The 18,816-nt window shown below is 39.9% G+C and overlaps 1 protein-coding gene across 7 annotated transcripts in view; it reads left to right on the forward strand.

Annotated features, from left to right (window-relative positions):
* The window catches only part of ZFHX4 (zinc finger homeobox 4), a 180,631-nt gene that overhangs the window by 157,002 nt on the left and 4,813 nt on the right, over positions 1-18,816 (forward strand). For all 7 annotated transcript variants that reach the window (XM_082432575.1, XM_082432572.1, XM_082432576.1 and 4 more), the window contains 4 exons: positions 5,086-5,219; positions 5,435-5,635; positions 6,653-6,770; positions 7,304-12,688. In XM_082432575.1, the coding sequence (XP_082288701.1) occupies positions 5,086-5,219; positions 5,435-5,635; positions 6,653-6,770; positions 7,304-12,688 (5,838 nt within the window). The remainder of the gene's footprint in view (positions 1-5,085; positions 5,220-5,434; positions 5,636-6,652; positions 6,771-7,303; positions 12,689-18,816) is intronic.

Below are 18,816 nucleotides of genomic sequence, written 5' to 3' on the forward strand. Positions count from 1 at the left end.
TTTGCATATCTAAGTTTTCCATTCCCTTCAAAAATTATTTGAAGGGCCTCCCTGATACCCACCCCACACCGTTCAATGCTGAATTTCTCTCTGGAGTCCAGTGAGAAGAGTGCCATTTAAATTTGCTTCTAGGATATAGTGGCTAACATATGATTCTAATTTGATTTAAACAAAGAAGATCTAAGGTTGGTTTTGAGCCTAAAGCAATGTAAAAAAAAAAAAAAAAGATGCCCTAGCTGTATATTAATACAGTTCCTGAGGTCACTGACAAGGAATTTGAAGTACCTTGTGATCAGTTAAGGTCAAGGGTAGTGTCATTTAAGCTTCATTTGAAAAGAATTGGCAATAGCAAGGAAGTCCGTTTAGGTCTAGGATGGACCTCATCAAGGCTAGCTGATGGACTGCTTCTGGGAGGGCAGGATTCTGCTGCCTTCAGTGGTGATTTTCTCACAGCAATGCCAAAAGAGATTGCAGACCATACACCCACCCAACCCCATTCTTCAGAAGAATGTGTAAAACACACAGGACATTGGTGTTCGTTGAGTGTTCACGTAATACATAGGAATGTGACATTTTGCTTGGTTTTAAGTAACTAATACCTTGTAAAGGATGCGTTGTGGGAATCTCTTGAAAATGGCTCCAGTCTCACCAGTGAGGCAAGAATCTTACTTGGAACATACCACAGATGCAAGGGCTCTATCTCCACCAGCCCGGTTTACTGCTCTACATAAATAATGGGCTCAATCACCCCCTAACGGCCTGATGAGTTATCGTCCTTTCTTGGGCATCTAATTGTACCATCTAGACAGGACTCGGCATGTGAGAAGATACAGACCATTGGATAATGATAGTTTTCTAAAACACATCTTTATCCCTGTAGAAACGCCTCCCCAACTACATCTGTAGGGATAAAAATGGGCTTTCGTACCAACTCAGAGCTATTACTGAGAGGCAAATATTTAGCCTTGAAACCTCTCAGACACCAAGACAGTTATTACTGACAACTAACATGAACTTTTAACAAAGTTTTCTGCTTTCTACATTGAATCTGATTAGCTGAAAAAATTATTACATGGATTTTTTTCCTTGTAAGTATTTCTGATGACTGAATGAGCACTTATGTATGTATTGGTTTTCTTCCTGATGTCAGTTATAAATGTCAAAAATACTGGCAAATTTATAAGTTAATCACTATCTTAATGTGTTAGATGGGAAAACGGTCTGACCCCACTTTAACACAGAATTTTTTAGACAGGAAGGAATTAACACATGTTAGGAAGATGGTGTTTGTATAAGCTGTTGTACTGTGTTGCTGACATTAATCTCTAGGACTAGAGCTTTCAAAATGAGACTTGGCAATATGCAAGTTATATTTGTTGAATATTCATTCATAATAGAAAAGCCTCCTAATGCCTCATTTATATTGTCATTTAAATCTAGTGCCACTTTAGATTAATTATAATCCAAATTATAGCTCTGTGCACTACAAGAATTAATATAGAGTTTATCCAGATTAATATATTTGCATTGAAAATGTAATATGTCTCTGCCATGGCTAAGGGGACCACTTTTTAATAAGGGAGTAAACATGAGGAAAGATGGAAATTAACCTTCATTATTGCAATTAAAATTATCCTTTCATTCTAGTCTCATTAGAAAAAATACTGTACCGGTAATTATAATTTAGGCTTATTTGGAGTTGAATAACATCTTCTGTTATATCCAAGTTTTATAGTATTCAAACTTTACCAAATACATTGATTCATAAATAATAACTCAGCATTTTGTTATTTTTTTCAAGATTTGCTTTGAGTACACATGTCTTATTGGATTTTCCTCACTTGTTATAATATAAACCATTTTACAACCTTCTGTATTTTAGGGATTGAAAATTTATTAAGTAGGCAGCATCTGAATTGAAATGAATTATGTCATTTTTATATTAGTAATCTCATGCAAGTTAAATAATCCCATAACTGACAGATAATCATTGGCTCATCTATTTGGCAGTCCTTATTTGTAATTAGGCTTCATGTTTTAGTTAAAAATGCATTAAAATTACATTTTTTTTGAGGATAGTGTGATGGCCTTAATAACACAAAATGAATTATGATCTCATTTCAAAATTTTGTCTAAGGCAACAAACAGTGTTTATTTCAAGTAAAGTTGTAAACATAAACTATGAATAATCAGAAAACTTAAAACCTTCCTAAAATTAATTGGCCTTTACTTAATATATTTCTAGGATAAAACAATTCAGAGAAAGACCCCAGAGTTGATTTCCTATAATTTACCAGGGAGGCCGTAAAACCTGAGATGGTTCCCCTTTGAGTAGAAGAGGCATGCATGCATAAAATATAATGTCCCTCATTTTTGCAAGTAATCCTGGTGACCTGTTTTATCTTCAAGAGTCTGTTTTTGTCATATGTTATTGCATCTTAGCATTCTCTGCTGCTGCTTCTTATCAGTGACATGCATTTCTGGGGTGCCTAGCTAGAGTTAGGGGGTCTAGACTTTATTTATAACTTCTTCTCAATTTAAAATAAGATGGTCTTTAGGAAATTCCTAGCTTACATCAAGATCATGGTTTAATTAACTAAGTTAATTAGCCAAAAATTCTCGAAGCTGACACATATATTGGGTGGAATACTATATCCAACAGTTATTTCAATGGCTATGAAATAGTGACCCTAAAATTTAACTCTTTTCTTGATGCAGCATGAATGTCCCTAAATTCAAAAGCAATTATATTCTTGATGATATTAACGTACATAAAAATAATATGGATTAATTATATCAAATATGTACACCAGTGTTAAGTCTTAGTAAAATGTTTCAAACCTTGAAATCAATGTTTTTGTAAGCATAAGGTATATGCTTACAAAAATAAGGCCATACTTATACATTTAATAGATTCAGAAGTTTCTGGAAGGTTTATTCTGTTTTTGATGTTCCTAAGGCCTGCAAGCAACAAGAGTTGTGGAAATTCTCTTTTACCTTGTGTGTGACAGTCTTTGATACCATAGGGAACTGGACCAATTTATTATTTGGTCATGTCTGATTCTCTCATGTACACAAAAGAATGATAGAGGAATATGACATAGTATTATTTTCTTAAGGAAGCATATTATTACTCACTATTGGGGAACTTTTGAAGAAAAATCTTCCAGTCTCACAGGAAAAAAGCAGCTGATAGACATTTGCTGACTTAAATGACAATCATTTTCTACAACTTGATCTGACACCTGAATCAGTAAATTTTATTTGCAAATTTTATATATCATATTGTTTTCTTAAGTGTTTATTTATAACATTTTAAAAATGATAGCACAAAATATATTCTGCTTTGAGAATTTTGCTTTAGATGAAAGATATCTTTTTGATACCAGAATTAATTATGAAAAACATTCCTGTTTTTGACATATCTTTGGATATCAAATACTTGGATATTGTTTAATCAATGTAATAAAATTCTTTTGTTTATATCAGATTTAAGTTCATCCAAATACGATAAATTATTTTTTCAAATATCTAGAAAGAATCTAAATTTCTCTAAGATATCTGTATATATAGGACAAATATACCAATTCAAATAAAATCTAGTGTTTGTAAATCTAGAAATCAGTAGCAGTGCAATTGGTTTGGAAATGTAACACTAATTCTGTACCTACCACAAACCCCAAGGGAATAAAATTATTGTCATTATGTCATTTAAATTCTAGTTTAATTTTGGTCTCCTCAGAGTCAGATTTACTTTTAAATTTCTCTCAGAGTTTGGAATTCCTGAAATTATTTATATGGTACAAAACATGCATCTCCATCCAGGAGAGAAAAAGAATGTATTTTTTGGTTCATTTTTACTTTGTTTCCAAAACATCCTTGACCTTATTTTTAAATTAAAACTGGGTTATTTTGCAATAAGGTATAATTTGTTCATTTATATGAACCGTATGTGGATTGAAAAAAAATCAAGATAAATCTTCATGCACAGCATACAATCAGATTACGCCTAGACTCTATATTTACGCGGGGTCTGATAGCAATCAATGGTTTAGCTTCATTGCATTTCAAGATGTATTTGCACCCAGTTGTCCAGTGATAGTGTCCTCACCCTGGAAATAATTTAGTTGCAAATTGACTAGAAGATGGTGAAAATTGAAAGTTAAAATTAGAAATACTCATAATAAACAGCAGAAAAAAGGTCAGATGATGCCGCGCTATGATGAGATTGGAATGGCTGGTAAATGAGGTTTTGTGTTTGTCGTGAGATGTATGTGACATGCCTACCCAATGTCGCTGTAATATCCAGCCTCACAGAGGAGATTATCGGGAAAATTGATGCTGGAAAGAATTTTCTGTTAGATTGGGAAATTAGAATCACACTCTCTCCTTTGATGTGTGTGAGGCTTCTATACATTATGTTGCTCATCTGGGCAAAATTTTAAACCGTCTTTTAACACCGAATATTCAGATTAACCTCATAAAACAATTGTCTTCTTGATTTGGACTACAGTGTTATGTGCACAGCCAACTGCTGAAACATCTAAAGCAAAGAATAAATCACGAAAAAGCAGCAGTGGATATGTAATGTATAATTTTAAAATCCTACATTCACCACGTAAAAACATTGTTTTCATTTTTGAATTATAACTAGTCAGCTCTTCTCAGTATTTTGAAATGTTTTCAGTGTCCCGGAATTTTAGAGAAGAGATAGGTAATTAAACGTTAGCAAAAATAATTATTTTCTAAGTTAGCATTTGCGAATGGGAGTAGATTTGCTTTAATGTGATAAAGCCGTACTGAGACACCAGAGAGCACGTGTTATTGATGAATCTTTCAAGGTCACCTACGGTTATCAAAATATGAGACAGGAGCACATTTTAAAATATATAAAGTCCACTTGGTTAGTGGACAAAAAGAAGTGCGATTTTTGTCTTTTGAGATTAGCATCGTATAAAAGTGCTTTTCTGGTTCTTTGGTGACTCAGTGGATTTAGAGCCAGAGATATTTGGAAAACATAATTTTTCTGATATTGACATGTTAGTCTTTTAAAATTGAGGTGTCCTATTCTTTTTTGGGAATCAGGAATAATCACACCAGAAAAGGAACTAAAAGTCAGTGTGGCAGGGGGAACCCAGCCACTCCTGCTGGCAAAAGAAGAGGATGTGGCAACAAAAAGATCAAAACCTACAGAGGACAATAAATTCTGTCACGAGCAGGTAAATGTGTTTTCTTTTTCCCTTTACTGTGTAAACATGTTTTTTTTTTTTTATTGCCCTTGATAATTTTAGAGCCTCCAAACCATTCCATGCTGTTGAAATGTATGTAGACACTATGATTGGCAAGGTAATTAACTCTTGGTGTGACTTCTAATGCTCTGAAGTCATCAAAATCCATTAACTAATAGTGACCATGTTTATTCAATATTTTCCAGTTCTATCAGTGTCCTTATTGTAACTACAATAGTAGGGACCAAAGTCGTATCCAGATGCACGTTCTGTCACAGCACTCAGTGCAGCCGGTCATCTGCTGTCCCCTCTGCCAGGACGTCCTCAGCAACAAAATGCACCTCCAGCTGCATCTGACACATTTGCACAGTGTGTCTCCGGATTGTGTGGAGAAGCTGCTTATGACAGTAAGGATACCAAATGTTGATGCATATGTGACATAATCTCTGTAAAGGTATCAACACAAAATCTGCAATTATTGTTTGATAGAAATTTATTTCTTCTGTGTTGCATCAAGCTCTTACTGACTGTGTGGTAGGAATCCCAAGTAAAGGCCCATTTGTTGTCTCTTGTGCTTTGGAATCAACCCCAAATATGATACAAGGCACAGCTAATTCAATAACACAGATTTTGCAGCCTTCCTCTCATGACTGTAATGTTAATCAAATGATTCATGTGGGTACCTTGAGTTTCATATTTTCTTGGCTATCATTTCTTGGTTACAAAAACTTTCAAACCATATTTCTTAAATTTTTTCAATTTTTGTTGGAGTATAGTTGATTTACAATATTGTGTTAGTTTCAGGTGTACAGCAAAGTGAATCCGTTATACATATACACATATCCACTCTTTTTTAGATTCTTTTCCCATATAGGCCATTACAGAGTATTGAGTAGAGTTCCCTGTGCTATACAGTAGGTCCTTATTAGTTATAAACCATATTTTTTTTTTTTTTTTTTTTATGGCTGTGTTGGGTCTTCATCTCTGTGCGAGGGCTTTCTCCAGCTGTGGCAAGTGGGGGCCACTCTTCATCACGGTGCGCGGGCCTCTCATTATCTCGGCCTCTCTTGTTGCGGAGCGCAGGCTCAGTAATTGTGGCTCACGGGCCTAGTTGCTCCGCAGCATGTCGGATCTTCCCAGACCAGGGCTCGAACCCGTGACCCCTGCATCAGCAGGCAGATTCTCAACCACTGCACCACCAGGGAAGCCCCTAAACCATATTTTTTAAAAAAGAAAAGAAGAATACTGCATCACAACAGCATTGATCCGAAATTTGAAGGGAGAGCATTGGCCTGTAAGAGTCACAGAATGTCCCTGCTTTGGTTGGAAAAATATAACTGGGATATGCTACTGACCAAGGGCAGATGTGATGGAGTCTGTGATTTCTGGGGTACCTTTGCCATGAGCCCCTTTGGTTTTCACAGGTGCCTGTCCCTGATGTAATGATGCCCAACAGCTTGCTACTGCCAGCAGCCACCTCTGAGAAGTCGGAGCGGGACACAGCTGCAGCCATCGCAGCCGAGGGGGCCGGGAAATATTCAGGTATTCCAGCCTCTGACCAAGATCTGCGCAAGACACCCTCAGGGCCTTGCATCTGTGATGCTGGTCCAGCATTATTACTATCAAAAATTTTTTTTTTTTTTTTAAAAGCACAGGGGAAAAAAAGTATGGCATTTCCAAAAGCCATAGTTTCTAAGGCATATTTAATATCTGGTTATCTGTAAACTGCCCTTGGGGGACCTAAGTATCAATGACCAGGAATATTTCGTGTGTTCTAATTACTGAACACGACGGTTATGGCCCTTGCTATCACGCTGCTGGTAGCATACTATAATTACCTTTGACTTATCTCCTTCCCTGTGCTGAAATTCCTTGAGGTCAGGGTTGATTTCTTATTCACCTTTATATCCCCAGGGCCCAGTACAGTGCTTGCCATGTAGTAGTTGCTCGAATAAATATTTCTTCAGCGATTCAATTAAGCAGAAACCTTTAGAAGCTCCTACTTAACAATATTCATTGGCGTTTAAGCTGTAGACTTCCTTCCTATAAGCGATGTTTATGCTTTCTTGACACAGGTGAAAGTCCAATGGATGACAAAAGTATGGCGGGTCTTGACGATTCAAAGGCTGGTGTGGAAATAAAGAGTGAGGAGCAGAAACCAACTAAAGAACCCACAGAAGTGTCGGAATGGAATAAAAACAGCAGTAAGGATATGAAAATCTCCGACACACTGCAGGATCAATTAAGCGAACAGCAAAAAAGGCAACCACTCTCTGTTTCGGACCGCCATGTTTACAAGTATCGCTGTAACCATTGTAGCTTGGCTTTTAAGACTATGCAGAAGCTTCAGATACATTCCCAGTATCATGCGATTCGGGCCGCTACAATGTGTAACCTCTGCCAGCGTAGTTTCCGTACATTCCAGGCTTTAAAAAAACACTTGGAAGCAGGCCACCCCGAACTGAGTGAAGCTGAACTTCAACAGCTGTATGCCTCCTTGCCCGTGAATGGTGAACTGTGGGCTGAGAGTGAAACGATGGCCCAGGACGACCAGGCCCTAGAGCAGGAAATGGAGAGGGAGTACGAGGTGGACCATGAGGGGAAGGCAAGTCCAGCAGGAAGTGACAGTAGCTCTATTCCGGATGACATGGGCTCTGAACCAAAGCGGACCTTACCTTTTAGAAAAGGGCCAAATTTTACGATGGAAAAATTCCTCGATCCATCTCGCCCATATAAATGTACAGTGTGTAAAGAGTCGTTCACCCAAAAGAACATTCTCTTGGTCCATTATAATTCAGTGTCTCACCTGCATAAGTTGAAAAAGGTTTTGCAAGAAGCTTCCAGCCCCGTTCCTCAAGAAACCAACAGCAGCACAGATAACAAACCCTACAAGTGCAGCATCTGCAACGTTGCATACAGCCAAAGTTCGACCTTGGAAATCCACATGAGGTCCGTGCTCCACCAGACAAAGGCAAGGGCTGCAAAGCTGGAACCCAGCGGTCACGTGGCCGGCGGGCACGGCGTCGGAGCCAACGTTAATAGTCCCAGCCAAGGGATGTTAGATTCCATGAGTTTAGCAGCAGTAAGCAGCAAAGATCCCCACTTAGATGCCAAAGAATTAAATAAAAAGCAAACTCCGGAATTAATGTCTGCTCAACCTACACATCACCCGCCGCAGTCACCAGCACAGCTTCAGCTGCAGCTGCAGCACGAGTTGCAACAGCAGGCTGCATTCTTTCAGCCTCAGTTTCTCAACCCCGCCTTTCTGCCTCATTTTCCTATGACTCCGGAAGCGCTGCTGCAGTTTCAGCAGCCTCAGTTTCTCTTTCCATTCTACATCCCCGGGACGGAGTTCAGCTTGGGGCCAGATTTGGGCTTGCCGGCCTCTGCTGCCTTCGGGATGCCTGGCATGACCGGAATGGCCGGGTCCTTGCTTGAAGACTTGAAGCAGCAGATTCAAACCCAACATCACGTTGGCCAAACTCAACTCCAGATACTTCAGCAACAAGCACAGCAGTACCAAGCCATACAGCCCCAGCTGCAGTCTCAAAAGCCGCCGCCGCCGCCGGCGCCGCAGCAGCAGGCCAGCAAATTACTGAAACAAGAGCAAACCGCCACGGCCAGTGCCGACTGCCCCATCATGAAGGACATACCCTCTTACAAGGAGGCGGAAGAGGTTGCTGAAAAGCAAGACAAGCCAAAGCAAGAACTCGTTAGTGAAGGTGAAGGGCTCAAAGAAGGCAAAGATGGAAAGAAGCAAAAATCCTTGGAACCATCCATCCCGCCGCCCCGAATCGCTTCAGGGGCCCGAGGAAATGCAGCCAAAGCGTTACTGGAAAACTTCGGTTTTGAACTGGTCATTCAGTATAATGAGAACAGGCAGAAGGTACAGAAGAAGGGCAAGAGTGGGGAAGGGGAAAGTACCGAGAAGCTGGAATGTGGAACGTGTGGGAAGTTGTTCTCCAATGTCCTTATTCTAAAGAGTCACCAAGAACACGTACACGGCCAGTTTTTTCCATATGGAGCGCTAGAAAAATTTGCTCGTCAATACAGGGAGGCCTATGATAAGCTTTATCCCATTTCGCCATCTTCCCCAGAAACGCCGCCGCCCCCGCCTCCGCCTCCACCGCTGCCTCCAGCCCCTCCGCAGACTCCTTCCCTGGGGCCCGTGAAACTGCCAGGCGGGGTCTCCGCTCCGCTCCAAGCCCCACCGCCCACTCCCCCGCCGCCCCCTCCGCCGCCTCCTCCCCCACCTCCCCCACCGCCCCCTCCCCCATCCGCTCCCCCGCAGGTCCAGCTGCCCGTGTCCCTGGACCTTCCGCTCTTTCCTTCCATCATGATGCAGCCCGTGCAGCATCCTGCGCTTGCTCCCCAGCTCGCCCTGCAGCTGCCCCAGATGGACACTCTCTCGGCGGATCTCACCCAGCTCTGCCAGCAGCAGCTCGGGTTAGATCCCAATTTCCTAAGGCATTCTCAGTTCAAACGCCCACGGACAAGAATTACGGACGACCAGCTGAAAATCCTGAGGGCTTATTTTGACATCAATAATTCTCCGAGTGAAGAACAGATCCAAGAAATGGCAGAGAAATCGGGCCTCTCTCAAAAGGTTATCAAGCACTGGTTTCGAAACACGCTTTTTAAGGAGCGGCAGAGAAATAAAGATTCGCCCTACAACTTCAGTAACCCTCCCATAACAGTTTTGGAAGATATCAGAATCGACCCCCAGCCCTCCTCTTTAGAACATTACAAATCGGATGCATCCTTCAGTAAAAGGTCGTCGAGAACCAGGTTTACGGACTACCAGCTTAGGGTCCTTCAAGACTTTTTTGACACAAACGCTTACCCAAAAGATGACGAAATAGAACAGCTTTCTACCGTTCTCAATCTGCCTACCCGGGTTATTGTTGTATGGTTCCAGAATGCTCGTCAGAAGGCACGGAAGAGTTACGAGAATCAAGCAGAAGCTAAAGATAACGAAAAAAGAGAACTTACTAATGAGCGCTATATTCGAACGAGCAACATGCAGTACCAGTGTAAAAAGTGCAGTGTGGTTTTCCCCAGGATCTTTGACTTGATCACGCATCAGAAAAAGCAGTGTTACAAGGATGAAGATGATGATGCCCAAGATGAAAGCCAAACCGAAGACTCCATGGACGCCACGGATCAGGTGGTGTACAAGCATTGCACAGTGTCTGGCCAAACGGAGGCACCCAAAAGCGCTCCTGCCCCGGCGGCAAGTTCTGGCTCTGGGACTAGCACCCCGCTGATTCCATCGCCCAAACCGGAACCGGAGAAGACGTCTCCAAAACCCGAATATCCCACGGAAAAGCCAAAGCAGAGTGACCCCTTGCCCCCTTCTCAAGGCGCCAAACCAGCGCTGCTCTCAACATCCGCTTCCTCAGACCCGCCGCCGGCCTCGGCCGCTCAGCCACAGACACCAAAACAGCCCCAACTTATGGGAAGACCTCCCTCGGCCTCTCAAACCCCGGTCCCTTCCAGTCCGCTGCAGATTTCCATGACTTCTCTCCAGAACAGTCTACCTCCACAGTTACTACAGTACCAATGTGATCAGTGCACAGTTGCCTTCCCGACTCTGGAACTCTGGCAGGAGCACCAGCACATGCACTTCCTGGCTGCCCAGAACCAATTCCTTCACTCCCCGTTCTTGGAACGGCCCATGGACATGCCCTACATGATATTCGACCCCAACAATCCACTGATGACTGGACAGCTGCTGAGTGGTTCTCTCACACAGATGCCCCCTCAGACCACTTCGTCCCACCCCGCAGCCCAGGCCACAGTTGCTGCTTCCCTTAAAAGGAAACTGGATGATAAAGAAGACAATAACTGCAGTGAAAAGGAAGGCGGGAATAGCGGTGAAGACCAACACCGTGATAAGCGCTTGAGAACCACCATCACCCCTGAACAACTGGAAATTCTCTATGAAAAATACTTATTGGATTCCAATCCTACCCGGAAAATGCTTGATCATATTGCACGCGAAGTGGGGCTCAAGAAAAGAGTGGTGCAAGTCTGGTTCCAGAACACACGAGCGCGAGAGAGGAAAGGCCAGTTCCGGGCAGTGGGTCCAGCCCAGTCTCATAAACGGTGTCCCTTTTGCCGAGCCCTGTTTAAGGCGAAGTCAGCCTTAGAAAGCCACATTCGCTCCCGGCACTGGAATGAAGGAAAGCAGGCAGGATACAGCTTGCCACCAAGCCCTTTAATATCAACAGAAGATGGGGGAGAAAGCCCGCAGAAATACATTTATTTTGATTATCCATCTCTGCCATTAACTAAAATTGATCTCTCAAGTGAGAATGAATTGGCTTCTACGGTGTCAACACCTGTTAGCAAAACAGCAGAGCTGTCGCCGAAGAATCTTTTAAGCCCTTCTTCTTTTAAAGCAGAATGTTCTGAGGATGTCGAGAATTTAAACGCCCCTCCTGCTGAGGCTGGGTATGATCAAAATAAAACTGACTTTGATGAGACTTCGTCAATTAATACAGCGATCAGTGACGCCACCACCGGAGATGAGGGAAACGGAGAAATGGAAAGCACCACGGGAAGTTCTGGAGATGTGAAGCCAGCTTTATCTCCTAAAGAGCCCAAAACTCTCGACACTTTGCCAAAAACAGCAACCCCACCCACCACGGAGGTCTGTGATGAAAAATTTCTCTTTTCTCTCACGAGTCCCTCAATACCTTTCAACGATAAAGATGGTGACCATGACCAAAGCTATTATATCACGGATGACCCGGATGACACGGCTGACCGCAGTGAAACGTCCAGCATAGCTGACCCGAGTTCTCCAAATCCATTTGGATCCAGCAATCCTTTCAAATCCAAAAGTAACGATCGACCAGGTCACAAGCGTTTCAGAACCCAGATGAGCAATCTTCAACTCAAGGTTCTCAAGGCTTGCTTTAGTGACTACCGAACTCCGACCATGCAAGAATGCGAAATGCTAGGGAATGAGATTGGTCTGCCCAAGCGCGTGGTCCAGGTGTGGTTCCAGAATGCAAGGGCAAAGGAAAAGAAATTTAAAATTAACATAGGGAAGCCTTTCATGATCAATCAGAGTGGCACGGAAGGCACCAAACCAGAGTGTACCCTCTGTGGGGTGAAGTACTCCGCCCGCTTGTCCATCAGAGATCATATTTTCTCCAAACAGCACATTTCAAAAGTGAGGGAGACCGTCGGGAGTCAGCTTGATCGGGAGAAAGATTACTTGGCTCCGACGACCGTTCGACAGCTGATGGCGCAGCAAGAACTTGACCGTATAAAGAAAGCTTCGGATGTGCTGGGCTTAGCGGTACAGCAGCCGGGCATGATGGACAGCGGCCCCCTTCATGGCATCAGTCTGCCAGGGGCCTATCCAGGACTCCCCGGCCTCCCCCCAGTCCTTCTCCCTGGCATGAACGGTCCATCCTCCTTGCCTGGATTTCCACAAAATTCAAACAGTAAGTCATTTCAAGGAGAGTCCGTCTAACTAATTAAATAATATTAGGCAGCCAATGACACGTAACCAAGAACAGGGTATGTTGGATCTCTTTTCATTTCAGTAAGTGAAACCATGATGTTATCTGAAATATATATTTTAGTGGCTAAGGTTAATAACCAGGAAATAAGCCAACCTGAACGAATGTACAAAAACAAAGACAAGGTAGATCAGAGTCTCAGAAATATATTATTTATATCATTATATCTTTATATTTTAGGAACGTTCCTTTAATATACTCATTTCAAAACTGATTTCAAATGGCATTTCAGCACAGGCACGTGGCACAAAATTTGGTATACATATTAAGAAAGCGAAGCATTAAGTAATACATTCATTGGTTTCCTAATTTATGTTATTTCCAAGAGACACTGATTTTTTTTTTTTTTTTTTTTTTGGTTTTGTACTTTTTGGGGTTGTTTTTCCCCCTTAAATGCCAGGAAGTTCAAAAGCTAAGGGCCTTCTAGCCACAGGAAATCCCCCGCATTACACCTAGCAGGTAATAAAGCATATATATGTAAAGTTTAACTACTAAAAATATGACTTCTGTGATAATTTGTAACTTAGCATTGCTATACGATTTTGCTTTTAGTAGCATTCATTTTGTTACTTGTTATTTATGTAAATTTAAAACCTTAAAAATACATTTATATTATTCCATGCCTTTCTACCACCACCCCTAGCCTAGATTTATAATAAAGACAGACCAAAATGGTAAAACTGTTTGAGGCAATCCCCGATGAAGAATCCAATTCTGTGTTTATCAAGAGAAATGCAATTTGTACAGTTTAGGTTTCGTGAGTAAGTATAGGTATCCAATTATCTTAGGCTGAAAAAAATTGAAGATAGTGTGCTAGGCATTCATGTAGCTATACATATAACACAAGTTGTATATTATCCAAAATGGAAAAAAAAAAGATTCTAGTTTCTTCTTTAAAGTAAGTTTTATTTTCCAAATTAACAGTACATTTTTAAAAAATTTTTACAAGAAAATTATGACATTCCAAAGAGACATCTAGAATGAACCAATTACATTTATCTGGAAAGTTTCCAAAAACACAAAAGGAAAGCTTTTTTTCATTTTCCAAATTGGACTTTTACATAAATTTCAAACTTTTCAATTTCATCCTTCTCTTATGGCGATTTACATTTTAATGTGACTCTGGAAGATATTCCCATTTTAACTTTTATTTTGGGAGAGATGAAAACAATGATATCAAATGACCTCTTGGCTACTGCTAGCTCATCTGATTGGTTCCCTGTCCAGAATGACTTGTTGGCATTAGAGAGAAGCAGAATGAATCTGCACATATAAAGAGTTTTACCAAGAAAATTTCTGCGAGATCCTTTCCTTTAACTATCACACCACCTACCTTCCCCTGCCCGCCTATGAATGTATTAGTCTTCTAGTCTCACTTTATATATCACTGTAATTATTAACTGACATCTGGAAAAATGTCTTATGTAGAAAGACTCCTGTGATCAGTTACATAAAATAAAGCTTTTCCACATAATGTCTAATGTGGAAAAATTCCATGAGCACTTATCTATAAATTTTATAATTATGTAAAATAGAATAAAATTTGATATTTACAATGGGCTAAGAACAGTTCAAGTATCTGTGCCTTTAATCTACAAGTCAGCTTTGATTGGTGATCCGATGTAGTCACCCCACTAAGTGGTGGTCAGAACATCTTGTTTTTCTCTCCACTGGATCAGAAGGCCTTTGCTTGGACAACAGTCCTTCCCTGACTACCCTTCTGGTTTGTCACTCTGAAACTGGTACCCTGAGGGCCTGTACGAGAGAAAGCCAGGAGGGAGGAGAGAGAAGATGTTTATGAAATACGGAAACAACCTAACCTTTCTCCTCATTCTACACACCATAAACATAATTTACATTCTCCCCCTGAAATATGGGCTCTTTTTATAACTCTCAGAATTGTGGGAAGATGTTAGAGGCAGGCCCTCCTCAGAGAGCACTATTTTTAAATGCATCAGGTACTGAGGGCACCACGTATCTGCTGCTTCATTAAATCATGGACCAAAACAGACTGGAGAGTGTTATAAAGAGAAAAGGTCCAGGAACATACCTACTGGAATTTGCAATTTGTCTTGAATTAGTTCTTTGTTTGTGAAGGAATTTAAACATTAGCACAGCAGAGCTATCAGCAGGATCCCATCTGAGAGCCTGAATTCCCACACTTCCAGCTCACATCGTTTTTAGGTTAATTGATCTGTGGTGGGTAATGCTGAATATTTTAATCATCTCATGGAGTAGAGCTGTGGTTCTCCATCTTTCTATCAGCATCTTTCTACTGTATTATGTTTTCATCAAACAAATATCTCCATTGCTCTATGGAAGAAATAGACAGACCAGCTAGGTGAAATAAAAGAAGAAAATTGCTTCATAAGTAAAATATTTCTGTATCTCTCACATGCCCTGGGCTCTTGTAACAGTTTGTTATCTATATGAATAAACTTTGACCATATGATGTGTTCACCTTGGTCCCATTTTAATGGGATTTAGTTATAGAAAAGGCTTCATTTTAAAGACACCCCCATCCCTTTGAAGGTAGATCTCAAGGTTTTGTTCCTAAGAAAATCACTAAAAAGGGACTCCATTGAATGAGATATGCCGTAAAGTAAGTAATAAGTCTGATTCCGAAGGCTACACCCCAAAATTCACTTAATTACAGTGTACATGTTCAGTTTTAGCATTTATCAACCTCTAAATTTCCTGATTTAAATACCCATTTTATTCCTTTTTTGGTGGAATTCCTGTTCTGTTTTAGCAGCTTTAATTCTCATAAAACCTCCTTACCATACTTCCAAGAAATCTTCAAATTATTTAGTCTTTCAAGATCACAAAGAAAACCCTTTGAAGAGTAATATCCATCATGTGTGCCTGCTTTCTGAACAATGACTTAGCCCTGTGTTCAATATCACTACTTACTATCATTCATGTTTGATAAAATAAATTATTTTCTGCTAAAAAATTTTTCCACAATTGTCTTTTTCTATCATGATCATATGCAAAAAGGGAAAGTGACAATAGATAATCACATGCCTGTACACCTGGAAAAAGTTAGAAACCTTTAAATTTACATTTTATCCTTTAGGATGTTAGTTTCTTTTGGCACTTTCCTCAAGATGACTAGGAAAATAACTTGATTTTCTATTTTTAACGTATTTACTTTATGGTTTTAAGCAGTGTCTGATTTTTATATGTTCCATTAGTCTTTGGAAATACTGCCTAACCCAATTTCCTTAAATGGAACTTTAGAACATGGCTTTTGCATTTTTCTCATACTTCAGTGTAATTTACTAGCATTTTTGGGGTAAATCTAGATAAGAGTAGGTCTTTAATAATTTTAGCACAATTGTCTTTGGCCCATGTACTTAATTAGTTTCATTTTTCACCTCAATAGTAAATTTTTTCCTCTGGAACACCTAGATCAAAGCAACATGGGGAAAAGACACTACATCTACGTTCATGGTGAGACAGGCATTTTCTTCTGAAAAGCATTCCTTTTGGGAATAGGCAGCTGTTTCAGGAAAACAAAACCAAATAAAATGATGGCAAAAACTTTCATCTCTCTGTGAAATTTCAGAGAATTGGAGCAGGAGTTAGGGAACAGGAAAGAATGTATCTTTGTAGTTACCACCACTTATTTTGCATCCTGATTACTGTTCAGTTTTTCTCTTCTATATGTGGTTTTCATATATCAGTTGACTACTGAACTTTTGACTGCAAACTTCTACAAGTTTATGTCTTTTATTAGTAGACCCAATGTACATTATTCATTATCCTTAATCTGTATCTTTTTTTCTAAAATTTTTACTTAACAGCTGATTATTTAAGTCAGCTTACTCCTCAAGATGCTGAATTCTTAAAAATTTCTGGTAGTTTTTAACTATAGTAGTTAGGATTCCTATGGCAGTCTTCTAAAATTTTTCATTACTTCATTATATGACCTCTAGATAGGAATTTGTAGACCTCATCTGATGGGAAAGCCTGAGTCAACAGCTATTGATCTACTTGCTTTCTAACTACCACTGCTATTTTTTTAAATCTTAAGTTCCTTAAAATTTCTCTTGCCTTAAATTCTCACGTCAGAGAGATAGGTGAGCCAGCAATTTCTTTAGATTTAGGGGGGAAAAGCACTTAGGTGGAAGAGGGTGCAATTATTGAGTATGAAGTCTAGATGTACTAGACCCAGAAATAAAGTAGGCTTTATGAGTAGGCAAAAGAAGCTGGCTACCAACATAATATCATTCTGACAATGCAAGGAAGGATCTTCTGTCCTTAGTAAAACTTCTTCCGCCTGAATCACTCAAGCCTGAAATTCTGTAATTAGGTATTCATTCTTCTGACTTAATACATTATCTTCTGTTAAATGGAAAGTAACATAGAATATCATGAAATCAGAATATCATAGCAGAAGAAACCTCAAATTATTGAATCTAGTATATATTGATCCTTTTCAAAAATAGGTGTATTTATATCTCTGGTTTTTTTCTTGCAAATAAAATTTTATAGAGAGGCAAGTGGAAAGAAGATCAAGATACCAGGCATCATAGTGTAGGAATAAAGGCAAGGGAGTTGTTGGTTTGGGCCCCCAAAAGCAACTCCATTACTTCACAGTTTTGGGCTGTGTCTAAGTCCCATGGAATCTGAGAAGTCTAACATTCTAAATTGGATTAAAATCCAGGAATTTACTGATTCATTCCTACCATGCCCCTGCCAATCTTAAGCCCTTTTCATTTAAATTTATTTTGAATGTGTCATCCATTCTTCTGTAAAATGTAGATACTTGCTATCAGTTTCTCCTGGAAATACAATGTTATTATTTTCAAGGATTGCTTTTTTCATTTTTAATATTCCAACTGTTTAACATTTGAAATTGATTCAATCAGACAGGAAGATGAATTTGAGTGGCAGCTATAAAATTTAGTTTCCCCACCTCCATATCTACCATCGAGTTGTGTATTTCTGTCTATCAAGTCACTTCACAGCTCTGGGACTCAGTTTTCTTAAAAACATGGAATTTTTCGCATCTGTCCCTACTTACTGTTGAGGATATTGGAAGACTATTCTCGAACATGATGGATATTCCTTAGAAACTATTATTAATACAACTACAGAAATGATTTCAAAGCAGATCAGAGAAGAGTTGGGTGTGGTAAGGTTAAAAAGAAGAGCAGCCAGTAATAAGCTAGGCTAATAGATGGTAATATGATAATGATTGGGGTCAAGTTGAGAGTGATGTTGAGGACTTGAGAGTATCTTGAGTGCTAAGCCTAAGACAAGGTTTCTCAGCTGGATAAAGACCAATTAAGAAACTAAAGTTCTTTTTCTAGCTAAGGAAACGTGTTTTTGTGTCACTTGTTTTTCATTTTTTTTTTCCACACCCAAATGTTGCATTTAGCATAGAAATAAGACCTTAGCCAATATTTAAAAGATGGTTTTCTCCACAGCTATGCACTAATAACTGAATCTTCATTTACCTTCTCCTAGTTAATTCTTCCATCAACCCATCAGGCCTCCATCATGGTCCTTGTCTCAGTCTTTTGGTAGCAAGCCTTCCCTCGTTCAGGAACGAACCACCACCCAATTAGGTTTCCAGTCTGTTCCTCTTTCAATCAACTATATTTGCCTCTAAAAAACAGACTCAGGAAAAGCACGGACTTTTACAATTCCCTTTTCTATCCTGAGCTGTCTTTTAGTTTCTCCCCCAACTATACAATGCCTAAAAATGGCTTTGTAATAGGTTCTTACCAGCCACTGCATTAGATTGAGTACTTGAAATCCGGCAAAGATCTCTTCCATTTCAATACGAGTCACACTGTACCCCACATGTGTCTGCCTACTGAGCATTTAGTTTCCCTCCTCAAATGAGTTGAGAATCGTTTTTGCCTGCTACAAGCAAACCTGGAAGAAGCATGTTTTGGGGGTGATGAAGTTGTGTGTTAACACATTCAATTCCTATCAAATACTCTTAGCCAAAGTGTCAGGATGATAATGAGAGCTTACCCTGCACCCTTGACACTGCAATCAGGCCTCACCATGCTCGGTGCTAGTAAAGAAGA

Source organism: Balaenoptera physalus (assembly GCF_965194825.1).
Source record: "Balaenoptera physalus genome assembly, chromosome: 17".
NCBI classification, from domain to species: domain Eukaryota; kingdom Metazoa; phylum Chordata; class Mammalia; order Artiodactyla; family Balaenopteridae; genus Balaenoptera; species Balaenoptera physalus.